Source organism: Kogia breviceps, chromosome 15, assembly GCF_026419965.1.
Source record: "Kogia breviceps isolate mKogBre1 chromosome 15, mKogBre1 haplotype 1, whole genome shotgun sequence".
In the NCBI taxonomy this organism is placed as follows: Eukaryota; Metazoa; Chordata; class Mammalia; order Artiodactyla; family Physeteridae; genus Kogia; species Kogia breviceps.
Genome location: NC_081324.1, coordinates 40,094,559 through 40,121,912, shown reverse-complemented (window position 1 = coordinate 40,121,912; position 27,354 = coordinate 40,094,559). Strand labels below are relative to the sequence as shown.

General features: G+C 40.7%; 2 protein-coding genes across 3 annotated transcripts in view; one reads left to right on the top strand and one right to left on the bottom strand.

The window, feature by feature from the left end:
- Nucleotides 1-414: 414 nt before the first annotated feature.
- Nucleotides 415-26,669, bottom strand: SLC39A6 (solute carrier family 39 member 6). The gene is made up of 10 exons (XM_059041349.2): nucleotides 25,845-26,669; nucleotides 23,461-24,192; nucleotides 21,800-21,983; nucleotides 20,478-20,647; nucleotides 19,507-19,725; nucleotides 8,346-8,451; nucleotides 5,277-5,654; nucleotides 4,109-4,189; nucleotides 2,276-2,466; nucleotides 415-1,508 (listed from the first exon to the last, which is right to left on the bottom strand). Exons 2-10 carry the CDS (start codon nucleotides 24,181-24,183, stop codon nucleotides 1,356-1,358), a joined length of 2,205 nt encoding a protein of 734 aa, XP_058897332.1. The 5' UTR covers nucleotides 24,184-24,192; nucleotides 25,845-26,669; the 3' UTR covers nucleotides 415-1,355.
- Nucleotides 25,337-27,354, top strand: part of ELP2 (elongator acetyltransferase complex subunit 2) — a 46,358-nt gene continuing 44,340 nt past the window's right edge. For both annotated transcript variants that reach the window (XR_010836965.1, XM_059041324.2), the window contains exon 1: nucleotides 25,337-26,835. Coding sequence is in view for 1 of the 2 variants with exons in the window: in XM_059041324.2 (XP_058897307.1) it covers nucleotides 26,698-26,835 (138 nt within the window). In the remaining variant the exon portion in view is untranslated. The remainder of the gene's footprint in view (nucleotides 26,836-27,354) is intronic.

Here is a 27,354-nt window from a genome sequence, read left to right as displayed (position 1 = left end):
ATAAGTATATATAATCTGGATTATACTTAAGAAAATCAGACATCTCAAACTCATAGAAATAGAAAGTAGAATGGTCACCAGTGGTTGTGGGGAGAAGGAAACGAAGAGTTGTTTAGTGGGTATAGTTTCAGTTTTGCAAGGTGGAAAAATTTTGGAGATCAATTGCATAACAATGTGAATACATGTAAAATTATTGAGCTGTATGCTTAAAAATGGTTAAGATGGTAAAAAAAAGAAAAGAAAATCAGATATCTGATATCAAGCTGACACAGGGAATTTATTTTGTAGAAAAGCAACATCTAGAGAATGCCATACAACCCTAGTACATCTAAAGTACTATATATAAAAATGACAATTGCTCATAACAACATTGAAGCACTGAAAGATACCAAAGTACTTTCTGAATCCAAGAAGTCAAATTATAACCAGTATGGTTTTAATGTCCTAATATATATTGAAATTTTAATATGCAAACATGTGGTAAACCAGATAACCAGAACATCCAGTAATGTAACTTGGGTGACACATAAGTTAACCTGGGATATCCAAGTCTTTTGACAATACATAAACTTGCTCATACTCATCTGGTGTACATCCACACAAATATTTTAAAATTCCAATTTCTTGGTCAAGTGATATATTTTGTTTGAGTTTATTAAATACATTTAGATATCTATTATACAAAGTTAAATGTACAACTAAATTAGTAAAAAGTGCTGAGATTTTATGGGAACATTAATACTCGGACAAAAATGTTTATCAGTGTACTCTATACTCAATATTGCTTTTTTTCATTTAAATCTAAATTTTTCCCTTCTGTTTTTAAACCAGTTTTGTGATTTTTAATATGAAACCTATACCATCTCAATTTATATAGTTTCTTCCCTTTTTTCCCTTATTTCTTAGCTTAAATTCAGTTTAAGCTTTATTGGTATCTTAGGCTTCATGTATATTCTTACTCCTAAACACCAGCAGTTCTTCAGAGGCCTAAAATCCAGCATGGGAATTACTATATTAAATTAGTTCTAGAAAAAGCATTAAAGACATTTTTTTCTGAAATATACAGAACATGTCATGCCAAATCTCTTGTTTATACCATAAACCAGTAATATTGGTAAATTGCACATATAGCTTACATTCCCCAAATAGAATAACTTAAATATTAAACGTACCTTTATGTTACCACCATAACTGACCTTATAAGCATAACAAATGGCAATATTCAATACAAAAATCACAAAATCCACTAACCGTAAATGCTACATATCACAGCATACTAACTCATCTCCCTATGACCTATTCAAACTGTAGACAGCAAACTATAGCTTTAAGCTACTCTAGCATTTATACCCTAATTAGAAATTTATACGAAACACAATTTTATGTTCAAATATGGAAATAAGCAACATAATTCCAAATCCCAAAAGTATCCCAGCATTCTGTAAAAAGAAGTATCCCCAGCGGCTACATCCATGGTCACTAGCATCATTGTGCAGCATCTCAGGTACCTTAAAAAAAAAGAGCAATCTTTAAGTTTCCAGAACCACAGATTAGTTTTTAGAAGAATTTGCAGGACAGCTTTATATGTAGCTGGATATATTATGAGTCAATTCTCTAAAACATAACCACATATATATACTGACTAGCTAATAATGTCACACAGCATTTTCTAACAGTTTAATTAACAATGATTATTCATGGTCTGCTCAGCAAATCAAAATTTATATTGGTCCAGTTTGCTCCACTGTAAAACGGAGAGCTACACTGATTACCCTGCTTACTGTCTATATCTGTATATAACATGTGGTTCGCTTGAAATTCAGAGATATGGAAGCCTTACATCATATAAAATATAATTTTAGCAATAAGATTGGCTGAGATTGTTAGGTGGACTTTGATGACAAAAAGATGACTCCTTTGTCCATTAATAAGAAACCTTTAAGCATTCTGAAGTATACACAGTTTGCCAACAGTATGTGGCTTGTGCTAGGTTTCCTACATGTCTATAGACAGTTCAGTGCCTAATTACTGAAACTCTCCTCTCGAAAAGACACATCAGAAGGGGGTAGATACTTTTGTGTATCCTGATACACATTAGGCAGGACAAAGATGTGCTGTGAGCAACAATCCAAAAAGATAAAACCACCAAGAACTTATAGTTTATATGCTACTTTGTCAAGCATAGAATCACTTCTCACTGCAACCATATTTAATCTAAACCCTTTTAAAAATGGTTTCATTGAACATTTTCTCTACTGACTTCTTAAAAACTTACCATATCAACCAGAGCAACATACATGAACAAGCCCGCAGTAAGTGCAAATATCCACATAGAAACATTTTCAGCATAATGACCAATGAAAATTCCTGTTGCCATTCCGAGATACGCCAGCATGGCTGACAGAGCATTATAAAGAACAGCCTGCTTAACAGTCATGCCAGCCTTTAGTAAAACAGCAAAGTCACCTTTAACAGAAAACAAAAAAAAGGAGATAAGGTAATTAAAAAATCATTTTTAAGACACATATGCAAAAAACTTTCCAGATTTAAGAAATTCTCCAGGGCTCCCCTGGTGGCACAGTGGTTGAGAATCTGCCTGCCAACGCAGGGGACACGGGTTTGACCCCTGGTCTGGGAAGATCCCACATGCTGCAGAGCAGCTAAGCCCATGTGCCACAACTACTCAGCCTGTGCTCCAGAGCCTGCAAGCCGCAACTACTGAGCCCGCGTGCCACAACTACTGAGCCCGCGTGCTGCAACTACTGAAGCCCGTGCACCTTGAGCCCATGCTCCACGACAAGAGAAGCCACTGCAATGAGAAGCCTGCACACCACAACGAAGAGTAGCCCCCGCTCACTGTAACTAGAGAAAGCCTGAGCACAGCAACGAAGACCCAACGCAGCCAAAAAAATCAATTAATTAATTAACTTAAAAAAAAAAAAGAATTACTCAGGGCTAACAGTGTTAATCAGTGTAAATCACCCTAACAGCTTTATAAACTAAGATATCTTTTATCCAAAGTATTTCTTAAGGCTTCCACTTTGTCAATGAATGTCAACACTACAAATGTCAGTAAGTACCAACTATTGTGCTCTTGCACTGTCTTCAAGGAGCTTTTAACTGGCCACAAGGAGGCAGAGGGAGTAGAGAACACAAATGAAATGATCAGCAAATGATTAAGGGAATATATAATTAAGAGCTAAAGAGTCTAAGGTTCTGGTTATAAAAGGAGAAAAAAAGAAATTAAGATGAGAATAGCTGAGAGAGGCTTCATGGGGCATGAAGGATCTAGAATGTGGAACATAGGGAATTCCCTAGCGGTCCAGTGGTTAGGACTCTGCATTTCCACTGCAGGGGGCCCAGGTTCGATCACAGGGGGCCCAGGTTTGATCCCTGGTCAGGGAACTAAGCGCCCACAAGCCACGTGGTGTGGCCAAAAATAAAAAAATAAATAAATGAAAATAAAAATAGAATGCACAACACAGACCAGATGTTGAGGATTACAAGCATGGAGCATGAAGATGGGAGGCCTTCTAAATGGCAGAACACATGTCAAGGAACAAAAGTGAAAAGGCGTTACAGGTGTGTGTGAATATGCATCTATATGAAGAAAAACAAGGACACGAACTGGGAACCAGGACAACTCTGGGAAGGTTTTAAGTCCCAGTGACAGAGAAAAAGAATTCAAAACACTATTCATCAACTTCTCATTTCTTTAGCTCTAGTGAGTGAAATACTACTCTTTGTCAACTTCTGTCTGTTAATGGAAGATGATTCTTTCGATTCCTGTGGTCTTATTCATATTGTGCATATGAAGAAAATGATCACTGATGTCACCAGTATGCTGGTATAGGAAGATATCTGGTAGGGGAAGAGGAAAAGAGAGGGGACTCAGGTATCTCTTTGGCAACCCCACACAGGCAATTGTGTAATTGTAATCGCAGGGTTAGAACTCTGGCTGGAAACAAACTTGTCCTCAGTAAGAAAGCCAGCTAGGTTAGTAGACTTAGGAGAAGGCATAAATGAGGAAGCTTGCTGGAAGCTATCATTAGCAAAAGCCATGGACACTTTACCCACCTGGAAAATACCATTTGTAGGGTTCTCTTACCTAATTCATGAGGCAACTCATGACAAAACACAGCAACAGAAGTACTTAAACCACTTGATAAACCTTCAGTAAAAGCAGCACCTGTGTAAAAATCACTGCATTATTTTGTGGGTGTGTATTTTTTAAATCTTAATAGCATACACAATGAGGTAAAAGAAATAAAATATATTCTCGTTGTGAATAAACAGAACTTTCTCAACTGCACTCTGTACCTTCTTCATAAGTAATCTTAGATTACATTCCGTAAGGTTTAAATTTCCCAAAGGAGCACAAGCAGATATGATTGAGAAGGGAAGGTTCCACTATGCCTTAGAGTGATTAAATGATCTTATACAAACCTGAGAAGTAAATTGCTACCACACAGAACACTTACTTAAAAATATGAAACAAACTGATTTAAAAGGTTTAGGAAAAAACCCTCAGCAGTCAAGAGTACAAATATGTTTCCTGGCCTCAGAGGAATTCACTATATAATTAGCCTACCATGTCTGAGCGTTTGCACATCCTCCTTTGTCACTTACGCTGTGCACAGTGCAGAGAAGGAAGAGCACCAAGCTCCCAAGGAGCCAGGCTGGGCGACAAAACAACACTGCCTCCTTGGCAAGTGGTTCACCTTGCCAGGCCTTGGCTACCTAATCTGTACTTATTTCCATGGTTCCTCCCAGCATTAAGTTACTACAATTTTTACTCTTACTTCTCAATTGTAGCACAACAATTTAATAGCAAAAAAACTATAATTCTTCTTTGGGTAGAGATTAGTAATTAAACTTATCAGATATATGAAGATTCCTTTAGCATAAAAGAAAAGATGCTGGAAGTATTTTACTTTAATAAATACTGTTTATATTGCAGATAAGGGAACTCAAATGTATTTGGGGGAAAAAAAAATCCTCACATGTGCTCCAAACACCTTAGAGCCTGAGCCTGAAAATTAAAACAACTTTTGGTAGTTACAATTTAGATAAAGGGCCAAGCACAGTTTCTAGCACTTAAACTAACGTTTATCGAGTACTTCATTGTCAAAGCAGCCAAAAATGAAATAACAGTTTAATAATCTTAGAAGTCAATAGCCTTATCAAACCAACCTATTCCTTGTTAAAATAAGACTGGTACTTTCATGTGACATTTTCAGAGTCAACCAACAAAGGACAGATACATAGATATATACCAATTGCTAGGCCATCGCTGAAATTGTGCAGGCCGTCCCCCATGATCACCATCCACGCCAGTGTGGCAATGCCGGCATCCTTCAGCTCCTCCCGAGAGTAGCGCTGACTGTGACTGTGTGGGTGGTGGTTTTGGTGGTGGTGGTGATGGAGAATGTGATGGTAGTCATGATGGTGGTGAACGAGGTCATCTGACTGGCCTAGTGTATCATGGAAATGCGAATGGCATTTATTCTTGCACCCTCTGGGTACGTATTCATTGTAAACTTCCTGTGGATGAGCATGAGCTATCATGACCTCCTCTTCTTCCAAGATTGCTGGCTGTTGAGAATCAAAGTGGGAGGGCTCTTGTGAGTCAGCTCGCAAATAGCCTTCAGGTCCTAGGTATAAACATAAAGGACATTGGGACAAAGTCAAATGGCTTTGTTAATGTGCATGGACACATTTCAAACATCTCCACTGACAAAGTCAACAAAAGATCTTAAAGCATGGCAACTCTCTCACACAGACCTGGCAGAACTAGACATTACAGTACTGTTGATGAAAAATATCAGTAGTTAAATGATCTCACATACTAAGAATGGATTTTAAATGTTAACCTTCAGTAACTACCCCCAGATCCTCCCTTAATTTCTTCTGCCTCCTTATGTTTTTGTTCTTCTTCTTTTTTTTTTTTTTTGCAGTATGCGGGCCTCTCACTGTTGTGGCCTCTCCCATTGTGGAGATTCGCAGGCTCAGTGGCCATGGTCACGAGCCCAGCTGCTCCACAGCATGTGGGATCTTCCCGGACTGGGACACGAACCCGTGTCCCCTGCATCGGCAGGCAGACTCTCAACCACTGTGCCACCAGGGAAGCCCTTTATGTTTTTAAAGATGATTTTTTTCCAATTATAAAAGAAGCACATACTTACTTTATAAAAATATTTCATTTTTGATATTTAAAATATTTCAGAAAAATATTCCAGAAAAATACTGAAAATTGGAAATAAAAAACATGCACAATTCTGTCATCTGAGTTCCTCTCTTTCAAAATTCAAGGAAAAACAGAAGAGGGGAATTCCCTGGTAATCCAGTGGTTAGAACTCAGTGCTTTCACTGCCGAGGGCCTGGGTTCAATACCTGGTCGGGGAACTAAGATTCCTGCAAGCCGCGTGGCATGGCAAAAAAAAAAAAAAAAAAAGGAAAAACAGAAGAATATAAAATACCATCATCACCAAGAAACATTTGTTATCTATCTGTGTAAAATAAATTGCAACAATAAGTTTTTGTTTTTTTCTTTTTTATACACTGGTATCAATTTTCTTGGGAGCTTTCACGATACCGTGGCCCAATTCTAGAATAGCTGTTTCTTCTCATCATTATAAATTTCACTGGAGCCCATTACAAAGGTTGAAGACAGAATAGATGCAGGAAGACAAATGAGAGTATTCACTTGCTCTTTAGAGAAAAGCAACATGCTGGAAAATAAAGGGTGGACAGGAAATCTTACAAATAACTTGGTAGCAAAAATAAAGTTTTTCCTCCTTAGTCAGCAACTATATATTGAGTATCTGCTCTGGGCCAGGCACCTGCCTAGATACTGGGACAAAGTACGTCAGCACAAAGTCTCTGCCTTCGAGAAGCTTATGTTCTTGTGGGGAGATAGCCACTTAACAAAGAAATACATGTATAAATAAGGTAATCTAAGGCATTGGAACGCATGGGAAGAAAACAGAACAGGGTAACATGAAGGAGAGTGAGTGGGAGACCTTTGTATTCAGGTGATCAGGGAAGACCTCCGAGGACAAGATGTCTGAGTTGAGATTGGAATGATAGGGGGAATTTATATGAAGACCTGGGAGAAGAGTACTCCGAACTGAAGGAACAGTGAGTGCCAGGCCCTGAGACAGACCTGGTGTGCTCACAGGATGAGAAGGAGGCCAGTGAGGCTGGACAGGGCAAACCATCGGGGAGAGTGGAGGGCAGGGCAGGACCTCGAAGGTCGTCGTAAGGCGTTTCATTTAAAATTTTAACTGAGTCTGTCCAACAAGAAATGCCAAGCTAACAAGTTACAGGAAACAGTAACTTTACAGTGGAGAAACATGGTAGACACAGCGTTAGCCAAGTGATCAAAATTAACACCACCTGTGTGCGACAGACAGCATCATGTCAGCTGGCACACCATGCCACTGAAAAGGATGCAGTACCACTTCGCGGTATTCCTGCCCAAACTGATCAACCTAATGTGAAAACATTAGACAAACCCCAAATGAGGGGCAATCAGATGCAACATTTGATCCGGAATTGTACTCTGGATCAGTTCTTTTCCTTTTAGGGGTTGGGGGAGTATAAAGAAATTATTAAGACAATTGGAAAAACACGAAAAAGGTCTATAGACTAGAAAATGGCATTGTAATTATTAAGACAATTGGAAAAACACAAAAAAAGGTCTATAGACTAGAAAATGGTATTGTATCAGCTTTAATTTCCTGATTTAGATCACTGAACTGTGATTACAAGGGAATGAATGTTCTTTTTCTTAGGAAACATAAACTTAAGTATTTTGAGGTAAAGAGGCATCGTGTTTGTAACTTATTCTCAAATGGTTTAGAAAAAAATGTGTATGTATGTATACAGAGAAAAGAGAGAAAGAATGATAAATGTAGGTAAAATAAAACGGGAATATAAGAAAGAGGTACAGGAATTCTTTGTACTATTCTTGGAACTTTTCTCTAAGTCTGAATTTACCTCAAAATAAAAAATTAGAGAAAAAAAGAGATGTAAGTATATATAGAAATAACCAACTCACTGGCAATTAAAACAAAGTATGAGTTTTAAAAAAAAGAGCGGGGGCGTGTGGGGGGGTGGAGGAATTCCCTGGCAGTCCAGTGGTTAGGGTTCGGCGCTTTCACTGCTGGGGCCTAGGTTCGATCCCTAGCCGGGAACTAAGATCCCACAAGCCACGTGGCGCAGCCAAAAAAACGGGGGTGTGGGTGGGGGTGGAATATGGTTCCCCCTCCCAGACAGTCCAGGTTGCCTGCAAATCACAGAGCACTGAATTCCCTCCAGCTCTCAGATTTATAAGGACTTACGATCATCTGAGTCTACTTTCTCCTCATTTGTTGACAGTTGAGATTCATACTGGGACAACTGCTTCTTAATCTCCACATCATCATCATTTTCAGGTTTTTTCTGATTCTACAATAGCAAGGAAAAGCAATACTTTAAAATAGGCGGTTTGCTTATACATACATCTTTAGGTAAATAGTTAAGCAAAAGATTTCATCGAAAAAGACAGCAGAGTAACACATTTCTAATGGAATAAACCCCATCTAAGGGCAGGGCCTGTACTTAACTTGCATAGCACCTAGTAGTTTGTTTTAGGCATAAACTGTTCAGAAAGGTAAAGAATTAATGCTTCAGTAGTATGAAAGAAAAATTACACACTCATCTTTCTGAATGTCCCCCTAGGTCACACAGTCTAAATTTGGTCTTATGCAAACAGCACTGCATCCCCTGGGAGCTTGTTATAAATGCACAGTCTCAGGCTACACCCCAGACCTAATGGATTAGAAGGGGGATTTTAACTAGATCTCCAGGTGACTCATACACACATTAAAGCTGAGCTCTGCCTCAGGCTATTGATTTAGAACCAGCTAGAGGCATGTCCTCCAGGAATTTAGTGATCTGCTAACCAATTGCTTAGTTTCCTCCAGTGCCTCTTTTGGGCACTGAAACCCCATACTTTCCACACTTTTTATAAATTAAAACTATACTGTGATATCGATATGTATTTGTTACAAAACTAAAATACTTTTCGTGTAGTAAAACACCATTAACAAGCTTTTCTCTTTTTAAACAAATCTGTATTAGTTAGCCTTGAATTTATCACTAGGTTTTTTAACCAACTGAATACCATACTTGAGATATTGTCCATATCTCAGAGCCCAAGAATAAAGGTGACTGTTTGAACAACAGTGCCTGTTTATTACTACTTACATAGAATATTCAAGATAATGAAAACTGTCACAAAAATAATAGATTTCTTATTTGCAGTATCTTTTGAATATGACTTAATCATCATCATACCTGAGATTTCATTCTATCTCTAACAGTATATAAAATATCTGTACCTTCTTAGGTTATAAGAGTTTTTAAAGGCAAGCACAGACAAATCTTTATACCTACCTCTAGCAAAATGCCTCAAACACAGAGAAAGTACTTAAATATTTGTGAAAATAAGTGAATTCATGATATTTTAAATTACTTTAGTTGATGCTTTATTTGTTTGCCAATGGTTATCTGTAGAACATATACTTTTTAAGCAATTCTTTCATTCCCTAAGTATTAAGAGCCTGTAATGTTCCCTGCACTGAATGGTGGCAATATATCAATATGTCGTAAAATGAGATACACATAGTCCTTGTTCCCAAGGAAGCTTTTCACCCACAGGGAGGGAGGCTTTACACAGGTAATGATTATACAACTCTTTGATTGAAATTTTTGATATATTTTACAAAGGAAGAATACACAGTGCTATGAGAGCATATATATATATGAGAGCATATAACAATCATTTGAACAAATCCCCCTGCCTGCTCTCCTCTGCATTAGGACAACAAAATAATGTAGACTGGCCAGTTAGGAGGCAACTGCTATTACCCAGGTAAGTCTGGTGTGGACCAGAATGATAGCAAGAGAGATGGAGAGAAATGAAAAATTTCATTTCTGGATACATTTAATAAAACTAGATTGGATATAAGGATGAGGGAGACAGAGATGATTCTCTGGTTTCCAGCATGAGCAAGAAACCTGAGAATCCAGTAGAAAGAAAGTTTGACATGGAACTATTATAACCATCCAACTACACCAAGTATGCAATTTAACCCTAATCTGAATGTAGAGATTTCAGATCCACATATATGGAAGGTAACCTAAAACTATGACATATAGCATTTTCCAGGGGTGCAGGATGGATGTCTTAAGGGGAATCTTAGGTAAAATGTTCTGTTATGGGTCTGAAGAGCTCCCAATACTTGCCATATAATGAATAGTTTTTTTCTTTTTGAGAGAACCAAATGAGATTAAAAGCTGTTATGTAAGTAACACTAAGGTCTGGATGCCCTTGAAAAAAGAGAAACTAAATATTTTCTAAAAAGGAAGAGGGGAGGAAGCAAGATAGCGGAGTAGAAGGACGTGCTCTCACTCCCTCTTGTGAGAACACCAGAATCACAACTAACTGCTGGACAATCATTGACAGGAAGACACTGGAACGCACCAAAAAAGATACGCCACATCCAAAGACAAAGGAGAAGCCACAATGAGATGGTAGGAGGGGCGCAATCACAGTAAAATCAAATCTCATAATTGCTGGGTGGGTGACTCACAGACTGGAGAACACTTATCCCACAGAGGTCCACCCACTAGAGTGAAGGGTCTGAGCCCCACGTCAGGGTTCCCAACCTGGGGGTCCGGCAATGGGAGGAGGAATTCCTAGAGAATCAGACTTTGAAGTCTAGTGGGATTTGATTGCAGGACTTCGACAGGACTGGGGGAAACAGAGACTCCACTCTTGGAGGGCACACACAAAGCAGTGTGTGCATCGGGACCCAGGGGAAGGAGCAGTGACCCCAGGGAAGACTGAACCAGACCTACCTGTTAGTGTTGGAGGGGCTCCTGCAGAGGTGGGCGGTGGCTGTGGCTCACCATGGGGACAAGGACACTGGCAGATGAAGTTCTGGGAAGTACTCCTTGGCGTGAGCCCACCCAGAGTCTGTCATTAGCCCCACCAAAGAGCCCAGGCAGGCTCCAGTGCTGGGTTGCCTCAGGCCAAACAACCAACAGGGAGGGAACCCAGCCCCACCTATCAGCAGTCAAGTGGATTACAGTTTTACTGAGCTCTGCCCAGCAAAGCAACAGTCAACTCTACCCAGCACCGTCCCTCCCATCAGGAAACGTACACAAGCCTCTTCCTGCAGCCTGTGGAACAAAAACCACATTCACAGAAAGATAAACAAGATGAAAAGGCAAAGGGCTATGTACCAGATGAAGGAATAAGATAAAACCACAGAAAACCAACTAAATGGAGTGGAATAGGTAACCTTCCAGAAAAAAAATTCAGAATAATGATAGTGAAGATGATCCAGGACCTCGGGAAAAGAATGGAGGCAAAGATTGAGAAGATGCAAGAAATGTTTAACAAAGACCTAGAAGAATTAAAGAACAAACAAACAGAGATGAACAATACAATAATTGAAATGAAAACTACACTAGAAGGAATCAATAGCAGAATAACTGAGGCAGAAGAACGGATAAGTGACCTGGAAGACAGAATGGTGGAATTCACTGCTATGGGACAGAATAAAGAAAAAAGAATAAAAAGAAATGAAGACAGCCTAAGAGACCTCTGGGACAACATTAAATGCAACATTTGTATTATAGGGGTCCCAGAAGAAGAGAGAGAGAAAGGAACAGAGAAAACATTTGAAGAGATTATAGTCAAAAACTTCCCTAACATGGGAAAGGAAATAGCCACCCGAGTCCAGGAAGTGCAGTGAGTCCCATACAGGATAAACCCAAGGAGAAACATACCAAGACACATAGTAATCAAATTGGCAAAAATGAAAGACAAAGAAAAATTATTGAAAGCAGCAAGGAAAAAATGACAAATAACATATAAGGGAACTCCCATAAGGTTAACAGATGATTTCTCAGCAGAAACTCTACAAGCCAGAAGGGAGTGGCATGATATACTTAAAGTGATGAAATGGATGAACCTACAAGCAAGATTACTCTACCTGGCAAGGATCTCATTCAGATTCGATGGAAAAATCAAAAGCTTTACAGACAAGCAAAAGAAAGAGACTTCAGCACCACCAAACCAGCTCTACAACAAATGCTAAAGGAACTTCTCTAAGTGGGAAACACAAGAGAAGAAAAGGACCTACAAAAACAAAACCGAAATAATTAAGGTAATGGTCATAGGAACATACATATCGATAACTACCTTAAACGTGAATGGAGTAAATGCTCCAACCAAAAGACACAGGCTCGCTGAATGGATACAAAAACAAGACCCATATATATGCTGTCTACAAGAGACCCACTTCAGACCTAGGGACACATACAGACTGAAAGTGAGGGGATGGAAAAAGATATTCCATGCAAATGGAAATCAAGAGAAAGCTGGAGTAGCAATACTCATATTAGATAAAATAGACTTTAAAATAAAGAATGTTACAAGAGACAAGGAAGGACACTACATAATGATCAAGGGATCAATCCAAGGAGAAGATATAACAATTATAAATACATATGCACCCAACATAGGAGCATCTCAATACATAGGGCAACTTCTAACAGCTATAAAAGAGGAAATCAACAGTAATACAATAATAGCGTGGGACTTTCACATCTCACTTACACCAATGGACAGATCATCCAAAATGAAAATAAATAAGGAAACAGAAGCTTTAAATGACACAACAGACCAGACAGATTTAATTGATATTTATAGGACATTCCATCCAAAAACAGCATATTACACTTTCTTCTCAAGTGTGCACGGAACATTCTCCAGGATAGATAACATCTTGGGTCACAAATCAAGCCTCAGTAAACTTAAGAAAACTGAAATCATATCAAGCATCTTTTCTGACCACAACGCTATGAGATTAGAAATGAATTACAAGGAAAAAAACGTAAAAAACACAAACACATGGAGGCTAAACAATACATTACTAAGTAACCAAGAGCTTACTGAAGAAATCAAAGAGGAAATAAAAAAAATACCTAGAGACAAATGACAATGAAAACACAAGGATCCAAAACCTATGGGATGCAGCAAAAACAGTTCTAAGAGGGAAGTTTATAGCTATACAAGCCTACCTCAAGAAACAAGAAAAATCTCAAATAAACAATCTAACCTTACACCTAAAGGAACTAGAGAAAGAAGAACAAACAAAACCCAAACTTAGCAGAAGCAAAGAATCCATAAAGATCAGAGCAGAAATAAATGAAATAGAAACAAAGAAAACAATAGCAAAGATCAATAAAACTAAAAGCTGGTTCTTTGAGAAGACTCATGAAGAAAAAGAAGAGGACTCAAATCAATAAAATTAGATATGAAACAGGAGAAGTTATAATAGACACCGCAGAAATACAAAGCATCCTAAGAGACTACTACAAGCAACTCTATGCCAATTAAATGGACAACCTGGAAGAAATGGACAAATTCCTACAAAGGTATAACCTTCCAAGACTGAACCAGGAAGAAATAGAAAATATGAACAGATCAATCACAAGTAATGAAATTGAAACTGTGATTAAAAATCTTCCAACAAAGAAAAGTCCAGGAGCAGATGCCTTCACAGGTGAATTCTATCAAACATTTAGAGAAGAGGTAACACCCAAACTTCTCAATCTCTTCCAAAACATTGCAGAGGAAGGAACACTCCCAAACTCATTCTATTAGGCCACCATCACTCTGATACCCAAACCAGGCAAAGATATTACATAAAAAGAAAATTACAGACCAATATCACCGATGAACACAGCTGCAAAAATACTCAACAAAATAATAGCAAACAGGGCTTCCCTGATGGCGCAGTGGTTGAGAGTCCGCCTGCCGATGCAGGGGACACGGGTTCGTGCCCCGGCCTGGGAAGATCCCGCATGCCGCAGAGCGGCTAGGCCCGTGAGCCATGTCTGCCGAGCCTGCATGTCCAGAGCCTGTGCTCCGCAACGGGAGAGGCCACAACAGTGAGAGGCCCACATACTGCTAAAAAAAAAAAAAAAAAAGAAAACCTAGCAAACAGAATCCAACAACACATTAAAAGGATCATACACCATGATCAAATGGAATTTATCCCAGGGATGTAAGGATTCTTCAATATACTCAAATCAATCAACATGATAAATCATATTAACAAAATGAAAAATAAAAACCGTATGATCATCTCAATAGATGCAGAAAAAGCTTTTGACAAAATTCAACACCCATTTATGATAAAAACTCTCCAGAAAGTGGGCACAGGGGGAACCTACCTCAACATAATAAAGGCCATATATGACAAACCCACAGCAAACATCATTCTCATGGTGAAAAACTGAAAGCATTTCCTCTAAGATCAGGAACAGACAAGGATGTCCACTCTCACCACTATTATTCAACATAGTTTTGGAAGTCCTAGCCATGGCAATCAGAGAAGAAAAAGACATAAAAGGAATCCAAATTGGAAAAGAAGAAGTAAAACTGTCACTGTTTGCAGATGACATGATACTATACATAGAGAATCCTAAAGATGCCACCAGAAAACTACTAGAGCTAATCAATGAATTTGGTAAACTTGCAGGATACAAAATTAATGCTCAGAAGTCTCTTGCATTCCTATACACTAACAATGAAAGATCAGAAAGAGAAATTAAGGAAATGATCCTGTTCCTCATTGCAACAAAAAGAATAAAATACCTAGGAATAAACCTACCTAGGGAGACAAAAGACCTGTATGCAGAAAACTATAAGACACTGATGAAAGAAATTAAAGATGATACCAACAGATGGAGAGATATACCATGTTCTTGGATTGGAAGAATCAATACTGTGAAAATGACTATACTACCCAAAGCAATCTACAGATTCAATGCAATCCCTATCAAATTACCAATGGCATTTTTTACAGAACTAGAACAAATAATCTTAAAATTTGTATGGAGATACAAAAGACCCCGAATAGCCAAAGCAGTCTTGAGGGGGAAAAAAAAGGAGCTGGAGGAATCAGACTCCCTGACTTCAGACTATACTTCAAAGCTACAGTAACCAAGACATATGGTACTGGCATAAAAACAGAAACACAGATCAATGGAACAAGACAGAAAGCCCAGAGATAAACCCATGCACCTATGGTCAACTAATCTATGACAAAGGAGGCAGGGATATACAATGGAGAAAAGGCAGTCTCTTCAATAAGTGGTCCTGGGAAAACTGGACAGCTACATGTAAAAGAATGAAATTAGAATACTCCCTAACACCATACACAAAAATAAACTCAAAATGGATTCAAGACCTAAATGTAAGACTGGACACTATAAAACTCTTAGAGGAAAACACAGGAAGAACACTTTGACATAAATCACAGCAAGATCTTTTTTGATCCACCTCCTAGAGTAATGGAAATAAAATCAAAAATAAAATGGGACCTAATGAAACTTAAAATCTTTTGCACAGCAAAGGAAACCATAAACAAGACGAAAAGACAGCCCTCAGAATGGGAGAAAATATTTGCAAACGAACAAACAGACAAAGGGTTAATCTCCAAAATCTACAGACAGCTCATACAGCTCAATATTAAAGAAACAAACAACCCAATCCAAATATGGGCAGAGACCTAAATAGACATTTCTCCAAAGAAGACATACACATGGCCAAGAAGCACATGAAAAGCTCATCAACATCACTAATTATCAGAGAAATGCAAATCAAAACTACAATGAGGTATCACCTCACACCAGTTAGAAGGGGCATCATCAGAAAATCTACAAACAACAAATGCTGGAGAGGGTGTGGAGTAAAGGGAACCCTCTTGCACTGTTGGTGGCAATGTAAACTGATACAGCCACTATGGAGAACAGTATGGAGGTTCCTTAAAAAACTAAAAATAGAATTACCATATGATCCAGCAATCCCACCACTGGGCATATACCCAGAGAAAACCATAGTTCAAAAAGACACATTCACCCCAATGTTCACTGCAGCACTATTTACAATAGCCAGGTCATGGAAGCAACATAAATGCCCATCGACAGACGAATGGATAAAGAAGTTGTGGTATATATACAATGGAATATTACTCAGTGATAAAAAGGAACGAAACTGAGTAATTTGTTGAGACATGGATGGATCTAGAGACTGTCATACACAGTGAAGTAAGTCAGAAAGAGAAAAACAAATATCGTATATTAACGCATGTATGTGGAACCTAGATAAATGGTACAGATGAACCGGTTTGCAGGGCAGAAGTTGAGACACAGATGTAGAGAACAAATGTATGGACACAAGGGGGGAAAGCCGCAGGGGGTGGGGATGGTGGTGTGCTGAATTGGGCGATTGGGATTGACATGTATACACTGATGTGTATAAAATTGATGACAAATAAAAACCTGCTGTGGGGCTTCCCTGGTAGCACAGTGGTTGAGAGTCCACCTGCCAATGCAGGGGACGCGGGTTCGTGCCCCGGTCCGGGAAGATCCCACATGCCGCGGAGCGGCTGGGCCTGTGAGCCCTGGCCGCTGAGCCTGCGCGTCCGGATCGTGTGCTCCGCAACGGGAGAGGCCACAGCGGTGAGAGGCCCGCGTACCGCAAAAAAAAAAAAAAAAAAAAAAAAACCTGCTGTGTAAAAAAATAAAATTTTAAAAAATAATAAATAAACATTTTTAAAAATAAAAAGGAAGAGAACATGTAATGTTTACAAAAGTCCCATGGGAAGTCTTTGTCTAGAAATTATGTGTACTTGCCATTTAATGTTTCTTATACATATAACAAATATTTACCAATCATCTAGTATGTGCCAGACACTATTCTAGGCACTGGAGATACAGCAGTAAAGAAGACAGAGAGGTCCTGGCTCTTAAGAACTTACATTATAGTAGAAACTATTTTACAACAGAGATTATCAAACTTTGACTACAGTTCACAGTATTGTATGTAATAAACACAGAGTAATATATGGAATATACTGTAATATCATGGTTGCATTTAAAAACATTGGTCATGGGCTTCCCTGGTGGCACAGTGGTTGAGAGTCCGCCTGCGGATGCAGGGGACACGGGTTCGTGCCCCGGTCCGGGAAGATCCCACATGCCGCGGAGCGGCTGGGCCCGCGAGCCATGGCCGCTGCCCCTGCGCGTCTGGAGCCTGTGCTCCGCAGCGGGAGAGGTCACGACAGTGAGAGGCCCACGTACCGCAAAAAAAAAAAAAAAAACATTGGTCGTGACACAAGATTTATTTCACAATTCACAAATGATTATTAATTTAAGAGTCTACAAAATACTGTTCAGTATTAGACAACAGAGAGCCTACCTCTTAGAGTCCCATGTTAGAGTGCCAGATGAATATAAAGCAATCTTTAGGTAAAACTTGAAAATTAAATTGAAATTAGAATGCTAAATAAATTATGGCATTTGAAATAGAAACACAGTAACACAAATAAGCACAAACAAGCCCTCCCTCAAAAAAACCCTAAAAATGATCTTTTTTTTTTTTTTTTAAGGTGAGAATAATCCCAGAGAATGCAAAGAAGTACGGATATAGTCTCAAACCCATCCAAGTGAAGCAACAGGGACAACAGGAACACAGAAGATGACTTCCTGGATTAAGAACACGTAAGCTATTGTTATTTCACTTCTTCCCTGTAAACTGAGGTTCAGTAAAGGTTTCAAATTTGCAATTTGAGATTTTAGTGAATGTAAAATCCATAAGGGCAAATATTCACAGGATGGAGGAGGCCACTCTTCTCTTCACATAGGCACTTGATGCCCAAAGTGAGCTCTATGCTCAGCAAGAATCAACTATGTTGGTTTTCAAGCGTCTTCATGGCAGCTATACCTGTTATTGCAATTGCACAATTACATATTACTCAAACTAAGAAATGATGGTGAGAATAGTTACTTCCATGATGTTATTGCAATTGCACAATTACATATTACTCAAACTATGAAATGATGGTGAGAATAGTTACTTCCATGAAAACTTAAGTTGAAGGCTTCTGAAAGATTCAAAGGCAAGTTGTTAAAAAAAAAAAGAAAAAAGGCTAGTAAATTACATAAGGCACTAAAAATAGAATTACCATATGACCCAACAATCCTACTCCTGGGCATATACCCAGAGAAAACTGTAATTTAAAAAGACACATGCACCTCAATGTTCACTGCAGCACTTCACAACAGCCAGGTCATGGAAGCAACTTAAATGCCCATTGACAGACGAATGGATAAAGAAGATGTGGTACATATATACAATGGAATATTACTCAGCCATAAAGAGGAACAAAACTGGGTCATTTGTAGAGGTGTGGATGGACCTAGAGACTGTCACACAGAGTGAAGAAAGAAAGAGAAAAACAAATTTCATATATTAATGCATATACGTGGAATCTAGAAAAATGGTACAGATGAACTGGTTAACAAGGCAGAAATAGAGACACAGATGTAGAGAACAAACATATGGACACCAAGGGGGGAAAGAGGGGGTGTGGGGGGGTGGGATGAATTGGGAGATTGGGATTGACATATATACACTAACACGTATAAAATAGATAACTAATGAGAACGTTCTGTACAAGAAAAATAAAATTCAAAAAAAATTACATAAGGCAATCACTGTATAAAATTTTTTATATTTCCAAAAATCTAGATTCTACACTTAAAATAGCTGTACAAGTATGTAACCTCTTGCTCAATTTTAGAGAAACCAAAATTGGAAATTTAGAAGCAGCATGGCTGTAGAGAAAAAAATGATCATACAGAATTACAGCTCAAAGAAAAGTTTGGTCAACATCAAATGAACAGAATATGAGTACACAAACATTCAAGATGTGTATGTGTCATTTTTAAGAGTCCCCATGAGGACAGTCTTTTGACTCATTTGCCCAGTCACATCAGATAGGAAGAGGCAGATAACCATAGGCAACTCCAAAGATATTTTTACCAGAAATAGCCTATTCAGCTTCACACTATCTTCTGGTGGCAATTTGCAAAGGGCAAGTCTGTGAAAATCACATAGTCTTTCAAAGAAACCGTAATATTCAGCTACTGCATGAGTAATTTAAAAGTTAATCCATGATACTTTTTTCTTAAGCCAGTTTATTGAGGTGTAATTGACATATAAAAAGCTGTACGTACTTAATGTATACAACTCGAGTTTCGGGATAAGTATATACCCGTGAAGCCATCGCCACCATCAATGCCATAATCACGATGCTTCTCATCTTCAAGGCCCTGTGTGTGCCTTGTTTGGTGATTCGTATAGATATTTACCCTTGCCTTTCTTATGGTCTTGTGACTTTGAAGGGAGTACTGAAGATAGAGAACTCCAGAGTTATAAAGATACAGAACTGCTCTCCATGAATGCTTCTGGGAACAAAAAGGTACTGAACCCCCTCACAAATGAAGATCATACACCCTGGACAAGCCCAGTTTAGTTCAAGTACTGCTCTAAATAAATGTCCAATGCGCAGTAAGTATTCAGAATACTTTTACCTTTTTCTTCTTATCTTTAAATTGCTTGATCAACGTGAGGACATGTTCAACAAGAAACATGAAATACAAGCCTCCCAGAGCTGTCAGACCTTTCCACGTGGAATCAAAATAGGTACTTTCTTCTATGTTTTGAGAAGAGAGATGGCTGAAAAGCGGTCCTCTCTTCATTTCCATTGCTGGTTCTTCATGGCTGTGACTGTGGTGATGACTTGCATGAGACTAAAGGCAAAATAATATGGATTTTATAAATTCAGTAGTTTCACACATCAGAAAAATTGGCTAAGATAATTAACATCAAATTTGAAATTATTCAGAATTAGGCAATTAATGTGATACTAGGGAATGAGGGGAAGTTTAGAATATTAAAAATAAAATGACCAACAAGCAGCAGTGATCTACAGCTTAAGGTAAGTAATGTACGATGCACTTAGTAGAGTGGATCTGTTCAATGTAAAGACAGACACATTCCCCAATGACCCTCAAAACATACAGGTAGTGGGTATTTCCAATGTTTTCCCATGGCCACATATAAGAGGGAACTGCAAAATTTAATAGGCATATAGTGTCTACTGCTTATACTCCCAGCTGAAAAGCCCCTAACACAGTCATCAGTGTGCTTACAAGAAGCCCAGTCTGGGTAATGGGCCCTGGCAGGTACCCGAGATCCAGGTGCACTGCCCCAGTGGCCTGCAGCTGAGTGCAACAGGAACTTCTGCCACTGCGTGTGAGGGAACCAGGTGTGGTGCACACTAACAGAGGTGAGACGGGGGGGGGGGGGGGGGGGGGGTCACAGGGTATGCCCCACCCACATGCTCTTAGAAACCAAATTTCCAGCCTTTTATACATATCAATACAAAGCACAAACCAAAAGTACACACACACACACACACACACACACACACACACACACACACACATATATTTAATGTTGAATAATAAAATATACTAATGGGATAAATTACTGTACTTACATGTGGAAGAAGGTGTAAAAAAGCATCACCACTCAGTGTCCCAACAGCCAATGCCACAAGGAAACTCAGAAGAAACTTGAAAAACACCCGATTCATGAGAGGCACTAAGATAACACCCAGCAAAGACAGGAAACTGATGACAGAAATGGCTATAAAGCCACCAACCCAGGCTGTCAAACAAAACAGAGAAAAGAAAAAGCATACAATTGATAACCTTTAAAAGAGAGACTGTGGAGCGGCTTAAGGCAACTTGTAAAAGCAGGGGAGCTAAAGAAATACAAACTCAGTGGAATAGGACTGTGGTAACAGAGCAATAACCAAGAAATTCGATCAAATGAACACTGTGACTGAACCCTCCAGGTAAAGGCATAAACCTAGTGGAAAATTCTTCAGCTAGGGGTTAAGGGAGGGGAAGAAACGGTTACCAAGGATGAACTCTAGCTCACTTGGGAACTGAGCTTTCAGACTCCCATAACAGCTAACTTATGAGAGAGAAGAGGGAAAAGTTAGGAAAGGAAGGAAGGAAGGAAGAAAGGAGTAAGGAAAGGAAACTGGGAATTCAATAATTTCCTCAGTGAACAAAGCAATTAATTTTTTTTGAGATGTTGGGGGTAGGAGTTTATTAATTTATTCATTTATTTTTGCTGTGTTGGGTTTTCATTTCTGTGCGAGGGCTTTCTCTAGCTGTGGCAAGTGGGGGCCACTCTTCATTGCAGTGCGCAGGCCTCTCACTATCACGGCCTCTCTTGTTGTGGAGCACAGGCTCCAGACGCGCAGGCTCAGTAGTTGTGGCTCACAGGCCCAGTTGCTCCGCGGAATGTGGGATCCTCCCAGACCAGGGCTCGAACCCGCGTCCCCTGCATCAGCAGGCAGACTCTCAATGACTGTGCCACCAGGGAAGCCCTAATTCTTCATTATAGTTTCTGAGCAATGCAACTTACACTATAGCAGAGTATATCCTGATTTCATCTATTAATAAGAATGTACGAGAATTAGGCTCCTCAACAGCAGAGATTAACTCTGACCATCCTCCAAACAGTAATGACAACATATAAAGATCCCAAATTTTGAATGACCCTGACATATCCTGTGGGAGGACCTCAGAGAAGTTATGATCTAAATTTTATTTTTTCATTTTTTGTTTGTTTTGTTTTAAGGGTAAGGCTAACACACTTGCTTTCTTCACATTCAAGGCAGAGAAAAATTAAAATGATATATTTGGAATTAAGCTGAAAAATGAATAGGTTGATGTAAATATAAGGAAAAGTACAACATAAATGTATCTATTGGAAATGACTTTTACACAAAAAAGGCAATTTTACCTATTTGTAAAGAATATGTCTTTGGAGGGATTTCAGCTTTCTTTTCACTTGTTGTATGAATCAGGCATGATTTAGTATCAATCTGATTGATGATGGCTGGGCAGAGATAGTTGAACTCGGTGGCATTCAGTGGAACCTGGATGCCCATGCCATGAGATGTAAGCAGCTTTGATGCATTGAAACACTGAAGAAAAGGAAACAGTGAAATCACCAAAAGGTACTCCCATAAGAGAATCCCAAAAAGCTGTTTGATGACACAACACCCTTTCTTACTGAAGGTACCTACTTCTTTATTTAAGTTAAGGTAAATCAAAATCAACTTTAGTTTTAAGTACTTTGGAACTTGCCTCAAGCTACTGTCACAGGGGTGATTTCCCATCTCTTCCACCTATTTCTTCTTGGGAGAAGCAGTCATATCACCAGTCACCTTGGGAGAAAGCCTCAAGTGGAAAAAACTTGAGGATAAATGGACATTCACAAGCCTGTTAACTCATTGTATAAACCTATTAAGGAAATGAGCTTTAATTTCAAGAGGTTCACTAGAGACTCTAGGTTCACTAGAGATTGAGAAATATGTTGCTTTAGTACTAACGCTACCTTACCTGGTCTAAACAAGCCCAAGACATATCACTCTTCCAGCAACAACTGTAATTGCAAAACTTAGCTCAGCTCTGTCTACATACTTGGCAAAGTAATGCTCCACAACGAAAGAATACTAAATTATGTCGATTACTCTTGCGGAGCACAAGGCTGGTTAATAAAATAAACCTGTACCGGAGGGCTGTTGTTTCAAAAATTTAATTAGATGACAAGCTTAGTTTGAAGAGAATCTCCTCTGGGGAATGTAAGCTCTCCCTTCTCACCAAAAAAAACTGGTGGTAGCACCTGTTTCTCATCTTCTATAAAGTTATTTTAAACTCCCACAAATCTTGGCCAATACTACTCAGAACAAACTTTATCACTAGTGTCGCTATGGGAATGACCATTAGTAGGATTATCCCCAAATTAGTAAATCATGTGACGGTTTGAATGAAGTACTTAAGTTTTGCCTATTAGTGTATACCAACTAACTCCTTGTTGTTGACGTCTCTCAGCCAAAGCAAATTGTGTACAGTCTGGAAGTCTAGTCTAGGAAGAAAACACATGAACTCAGAAGGTCACTGCCCGGACTTCTCACGTGTCCAGCATATCGCTGCTATGCCAGTCACTCCACAAGGCACTGTGATCCCTCTGCCAAGGAGGCGAAGCTGCTCTTCCCGCACTCTTCAGCCCTTCCAATCACACCTTTTCCTAAAACAGGGATTCTAACTCCTGCTCTTTTGACCTTCCAGTTTCTGTGTTTTAATTAATAGGTTTCTCCTTTAAAGATTTTCTCCAAAAATAATTTTGGTATCTGCTTTCTACACTTACTTTAAATTCTATATTAGAAAGTGGTTTCAGCAGGCAGCACTATTCTTACCAAAGAACTACCCACCCAGGTTTTGTATCAGGGATGTTTACAACATAGTAGGGACATTCTGAGCTGAGAGAGTAGAAATTCCCCTTTCAATGAACTCACCATTTTATTTTTATTTTAATCTCCTTACAACTGAGATAGAATGGCAATGACAGGACAGACAAGCAGGCATATTGATGAAAGTAATGAACAGTACTCATCTTACCTCCTGAGTATTTTCATTTGTGCTTCTGGAATACATAAAGCCTTTTCTGGGCTCACTCACAGATTCATTTGTTTTCCTACTAGCCAGCCAGGTCGCCCAGCTCTTTTCTGTGACACTCGGTAGAGTGGAACTGCTCACACCTTTGGGGAGAAGTTTTCCATGTTTTGGAGTTTCTATGGTCTCTAGAAAGTGAGTTCCTTCAGAGACAGCATTATACACAGTTGAGGTCACTTCACTAGCACCAGCGCCATCCTTGATTAAAACATTCCTTCTACCATTGACATGTTCTGATCGATGAGGTCCTTTCCCCTGGCTGTTTCTAGGCTCTTTACTTGAACTATCAGAGTCATGGTCTGGGCAAAGAGCTTTTCGATTTTTACTGGAAGCAGCATGATTATGGTGAGAGTGATGCTCATGGTCTGAGTGATGCTCGTGGTCATGGTGTATATGGATTCTCTTAATCTTATCTATGCCTATATTCTGAAGCAATTTTCTGAACCCTTCAATTGACAAGGAATTATTTTCTCCATAGCGATGGAAAAGCTGCTGTAGATGATGCTGCCGTGTGGTAACTGCCAAGTCAACATTAATGCCAGATTCCCAATTCGGAATAATTTTCTCAGTGGTCTGAGGGAAAGCAGTGGCTGGTCCTACTTCATGAAGGGGATGTGTGACTGACAGAACGAAGGTCAGGATCAAGATCACTGATAAATTCCTCGCCATTGCACCTTCCTAAAGAAGACAGAAAAAAAAAATCCTTGCCTTCACTTCCAAAACAATTTGAATTAAGAAATCCTATGCTGAAAACTGATGTCTAATCAAATAACCATGTTTTACAGAGCATCATCTAGCGTGATCAGTGTAGTAAAACAAAAGAAAAAAAAGAACTGGAGTCCTAGGCTCTACCCCTGCATTGCTAAAGCATGGGAAACAACTGGAGAGCAGCTGAGTGCTAAGACTCTAATTAGCACTGTAAATGCAACAGTAATTCAGAGACTGGAGGGGTCCAGGTGGCCACAGCCACATTAGCAACTTCTTATTGCTTTGAACAACGATTTAAAACAAAAGAAAACCCAACTAACCACCTCACCACCACCACCGTCATTTCATAGAACAATCTTTCAGTATCAAAAAAAGCAGAAATGGCAATCTCAGAGTAAGTCGCATTTAAAATTTTTTTCTTAAACTATATGCAAATCACTTTGAAGCTTCTCTCCTGAAATCCCAGTCTTCAAGGGCACCCAATTCTGCCAGTTTCTTGTGACTCGCCCATGCATACTCAGGCAGATGTGTGCCTTAACCACACAAACGGGATCTTTTTATCCCCCCCTCAACAAATGACATCTTTCCATGTCAGTACATATAAAGGGATCACATTCTTTTGAATGACTGCAGTTTTTAAGTAAATTATACTTCATAAAAAACTATGTTGCTCTTATATTGCTATAAACCAGTGAAAATTTTGTCAGACTATTATTACCCATCCATACAATAGTGTTTGGAACCAAAAGCCTATGCTCCAAAGAGGAGTTAGGAATCCAGTTGAGCACTGAATTCAGTTAAGGAGAGAAAGGTATAGTCCAGATAAGCGGATAGTCTAATATCTCAGGACCCAGCCAGCAGATGTCCAGCACCAATGATGGGTAGTGATCATGACCAAATTCATCCGCCTCCAGTGAAAGACGCAGATGTCGGACTCTGGAGTGAGACAGAAAGGGCGAGAGAGGCAACCTAGCTCTACCACTTTCAGCTGTTCTTCCTTGGACCCACTGGTAATACCCATTTTATAGAGTGACTGAGAAAACCACATGAATGGATGTATGTGGAAGTGCTCCAAACACTGTCAGCAGTGTTGCACAACTGCTTATCATACTGTGGAAAATGGAAGTACGCACTATCACGAGGCTAGACTCCTGAAAGAACAATCCTTGGGGCCTGAAGTTTTAATAGGCAGAAGAGAACCATTAAGAAATCATTCGCAGAAGAGAGGAGAGGAGCGAGACGCATGGGGACAACACAGACGAACGGCTCAAGAGCAGCTCCGTGCCTTTCTCCACAGAGGATGCTTAGGGCGGTCCCGGACTTGCCGGCGGATCTCCGTCCCCGCAAGTCCGCGGGTGTTGGAGAAAAGAAAGCAGAAGGAAAGGGCCTGGAGAAACGGGTGAGTGGAGAAAACGGGAAAGAGGGCACAAAACTGTTTCTAACAGCTATTTTTAAATACGACAGTACCTTTTTTGAAAATGAGATGAACAGGACAAACCGTTTCCTCACCGCGTTGGACCCCGAAGCCCATCTGTGGGATGGGAAGCCCAACTGGAAGTCTGGCTTCGCCGGCCCGCGGGGTACCCCTCTCCGCCCGCCTCTCCTGGACCTGCGGGACTCACCTCTCCGCGGCCTCGCCGTCCCACGGCCCGGTCCCGCGCGCCGCTTCAGTTCCCGCCGGCGGTCCGGAGGGCTCGGAACCGGCCCGTGCTTCTCTCCCTGAAAACCTCTACACGGCACGGAGAAGCGGCGGTCTCATCGGCCCGGCTGCCCCTCGGTCGGGGTACCGCCGCGCAGACACCGGGAAGCAGCGCCCCACACGCCGTAGCCTCCCGGGAGCAGGAGGACAATTACTAATTACCGCCGAGCATAGCGCGCCGCCGGGAACCACCGCCCCCGCCGGCCATGACTGCGGGGCATGCGCAGTGCGGCTCCACCCCGTCCCCGGCAAGCGAATCCGCGCGTCCGCCGGTTTGCCGGCTCCGAGGGGCTCGCAAGGGCGGGAGGGGTCAGAGACGCGGTCCGGGTGAGCCTGAGCGCCGAGATCAGTCGGGGGCTCTTTCCTCGAGCCCCTCTGTCCCCTCGCCTCTCTGAGGCCGGAGACTCTCTCGCCAAGGCTCCCCACCGAGCCAGCCCCGTCTGCTGCTGGGAGCTTGGCCGTGAGGGGCTGTGGGACGTTCCTACCGCCGCCCCGGCACACGAGACCCTCTTTCTAGAAGGTCCTGAGCTGTTCCGGTCGGGTCTTCCCTCCTGGGACGGAGGCCGTGCTTGTACCCTGGGCCAAGATCCAGGGGACAGGCGCTGGTAGAGGCAACCGGGCACTGAGGACCACTGGCAGGGGAAGGGGGTGGGGTCGCCCCCGGCCGCCTTGGAAACGCGGTGCGGATAACGCCAGCGGGAGACGCGGCGGCCCAGCAGTTCCGCTCCGAGGGCGGAAGTGCGTGCCTAGCTTTCGGCCGTTGACCAGGCAGAAACATGGTGGCACCCGTGTTGGAGACCTCTCACGTGTTTTGCTGCCCGAACCGGGTGCGGGGGGCCCTGAGCTGGAGCTCCGGGCCCGGAGGACTTCTGGCCTTCGGCACGTCCTGTTCCGTGGTGCTCTATGATCCTCAGGTAAGAGAAGTGGCCATACGCCCGACCCCGTGTGCTTCTGTAGCCAAATATGCTGGGTGCGATTGGGGCGGACTGTAGACTCTGCTCCAGAGCGTGGAGACTTGGTGCGCTGTCCTGTCTGCTTCGGGGAGGGTGACTGGGCGAGGAGTCTGGCTCTGGCGAGCGGGACTCGCCCCTCTCCCTCTCGTGCGCTGCGTCAGCCTGGGGTCACCATGTCCTACCAGTAGCCTGTTAGTCCCAGGTAGAATCTCAAATGATGACAGCCTTTTTCGAAGCCGCCTGTGGGAAGTGGTAGTACGGTTAAAGAATCAGTTTGAGCTTTAAAAGATGTGCAATTTAGGTATGGGTTGAAGCCATCACACAGATGCTATCTCATTTCTGTGTTTCCCTTAGTGTTACCAAATAAACTTTTGTTTTCTTGAATTTCAAAGACATATCACTTGTGTTTTAGCTTTGAGAATGGACATTTTCAAGAAAGTGCTATTGGGGTAAAGGTCATAGGGGATGGGGACCCTAAGC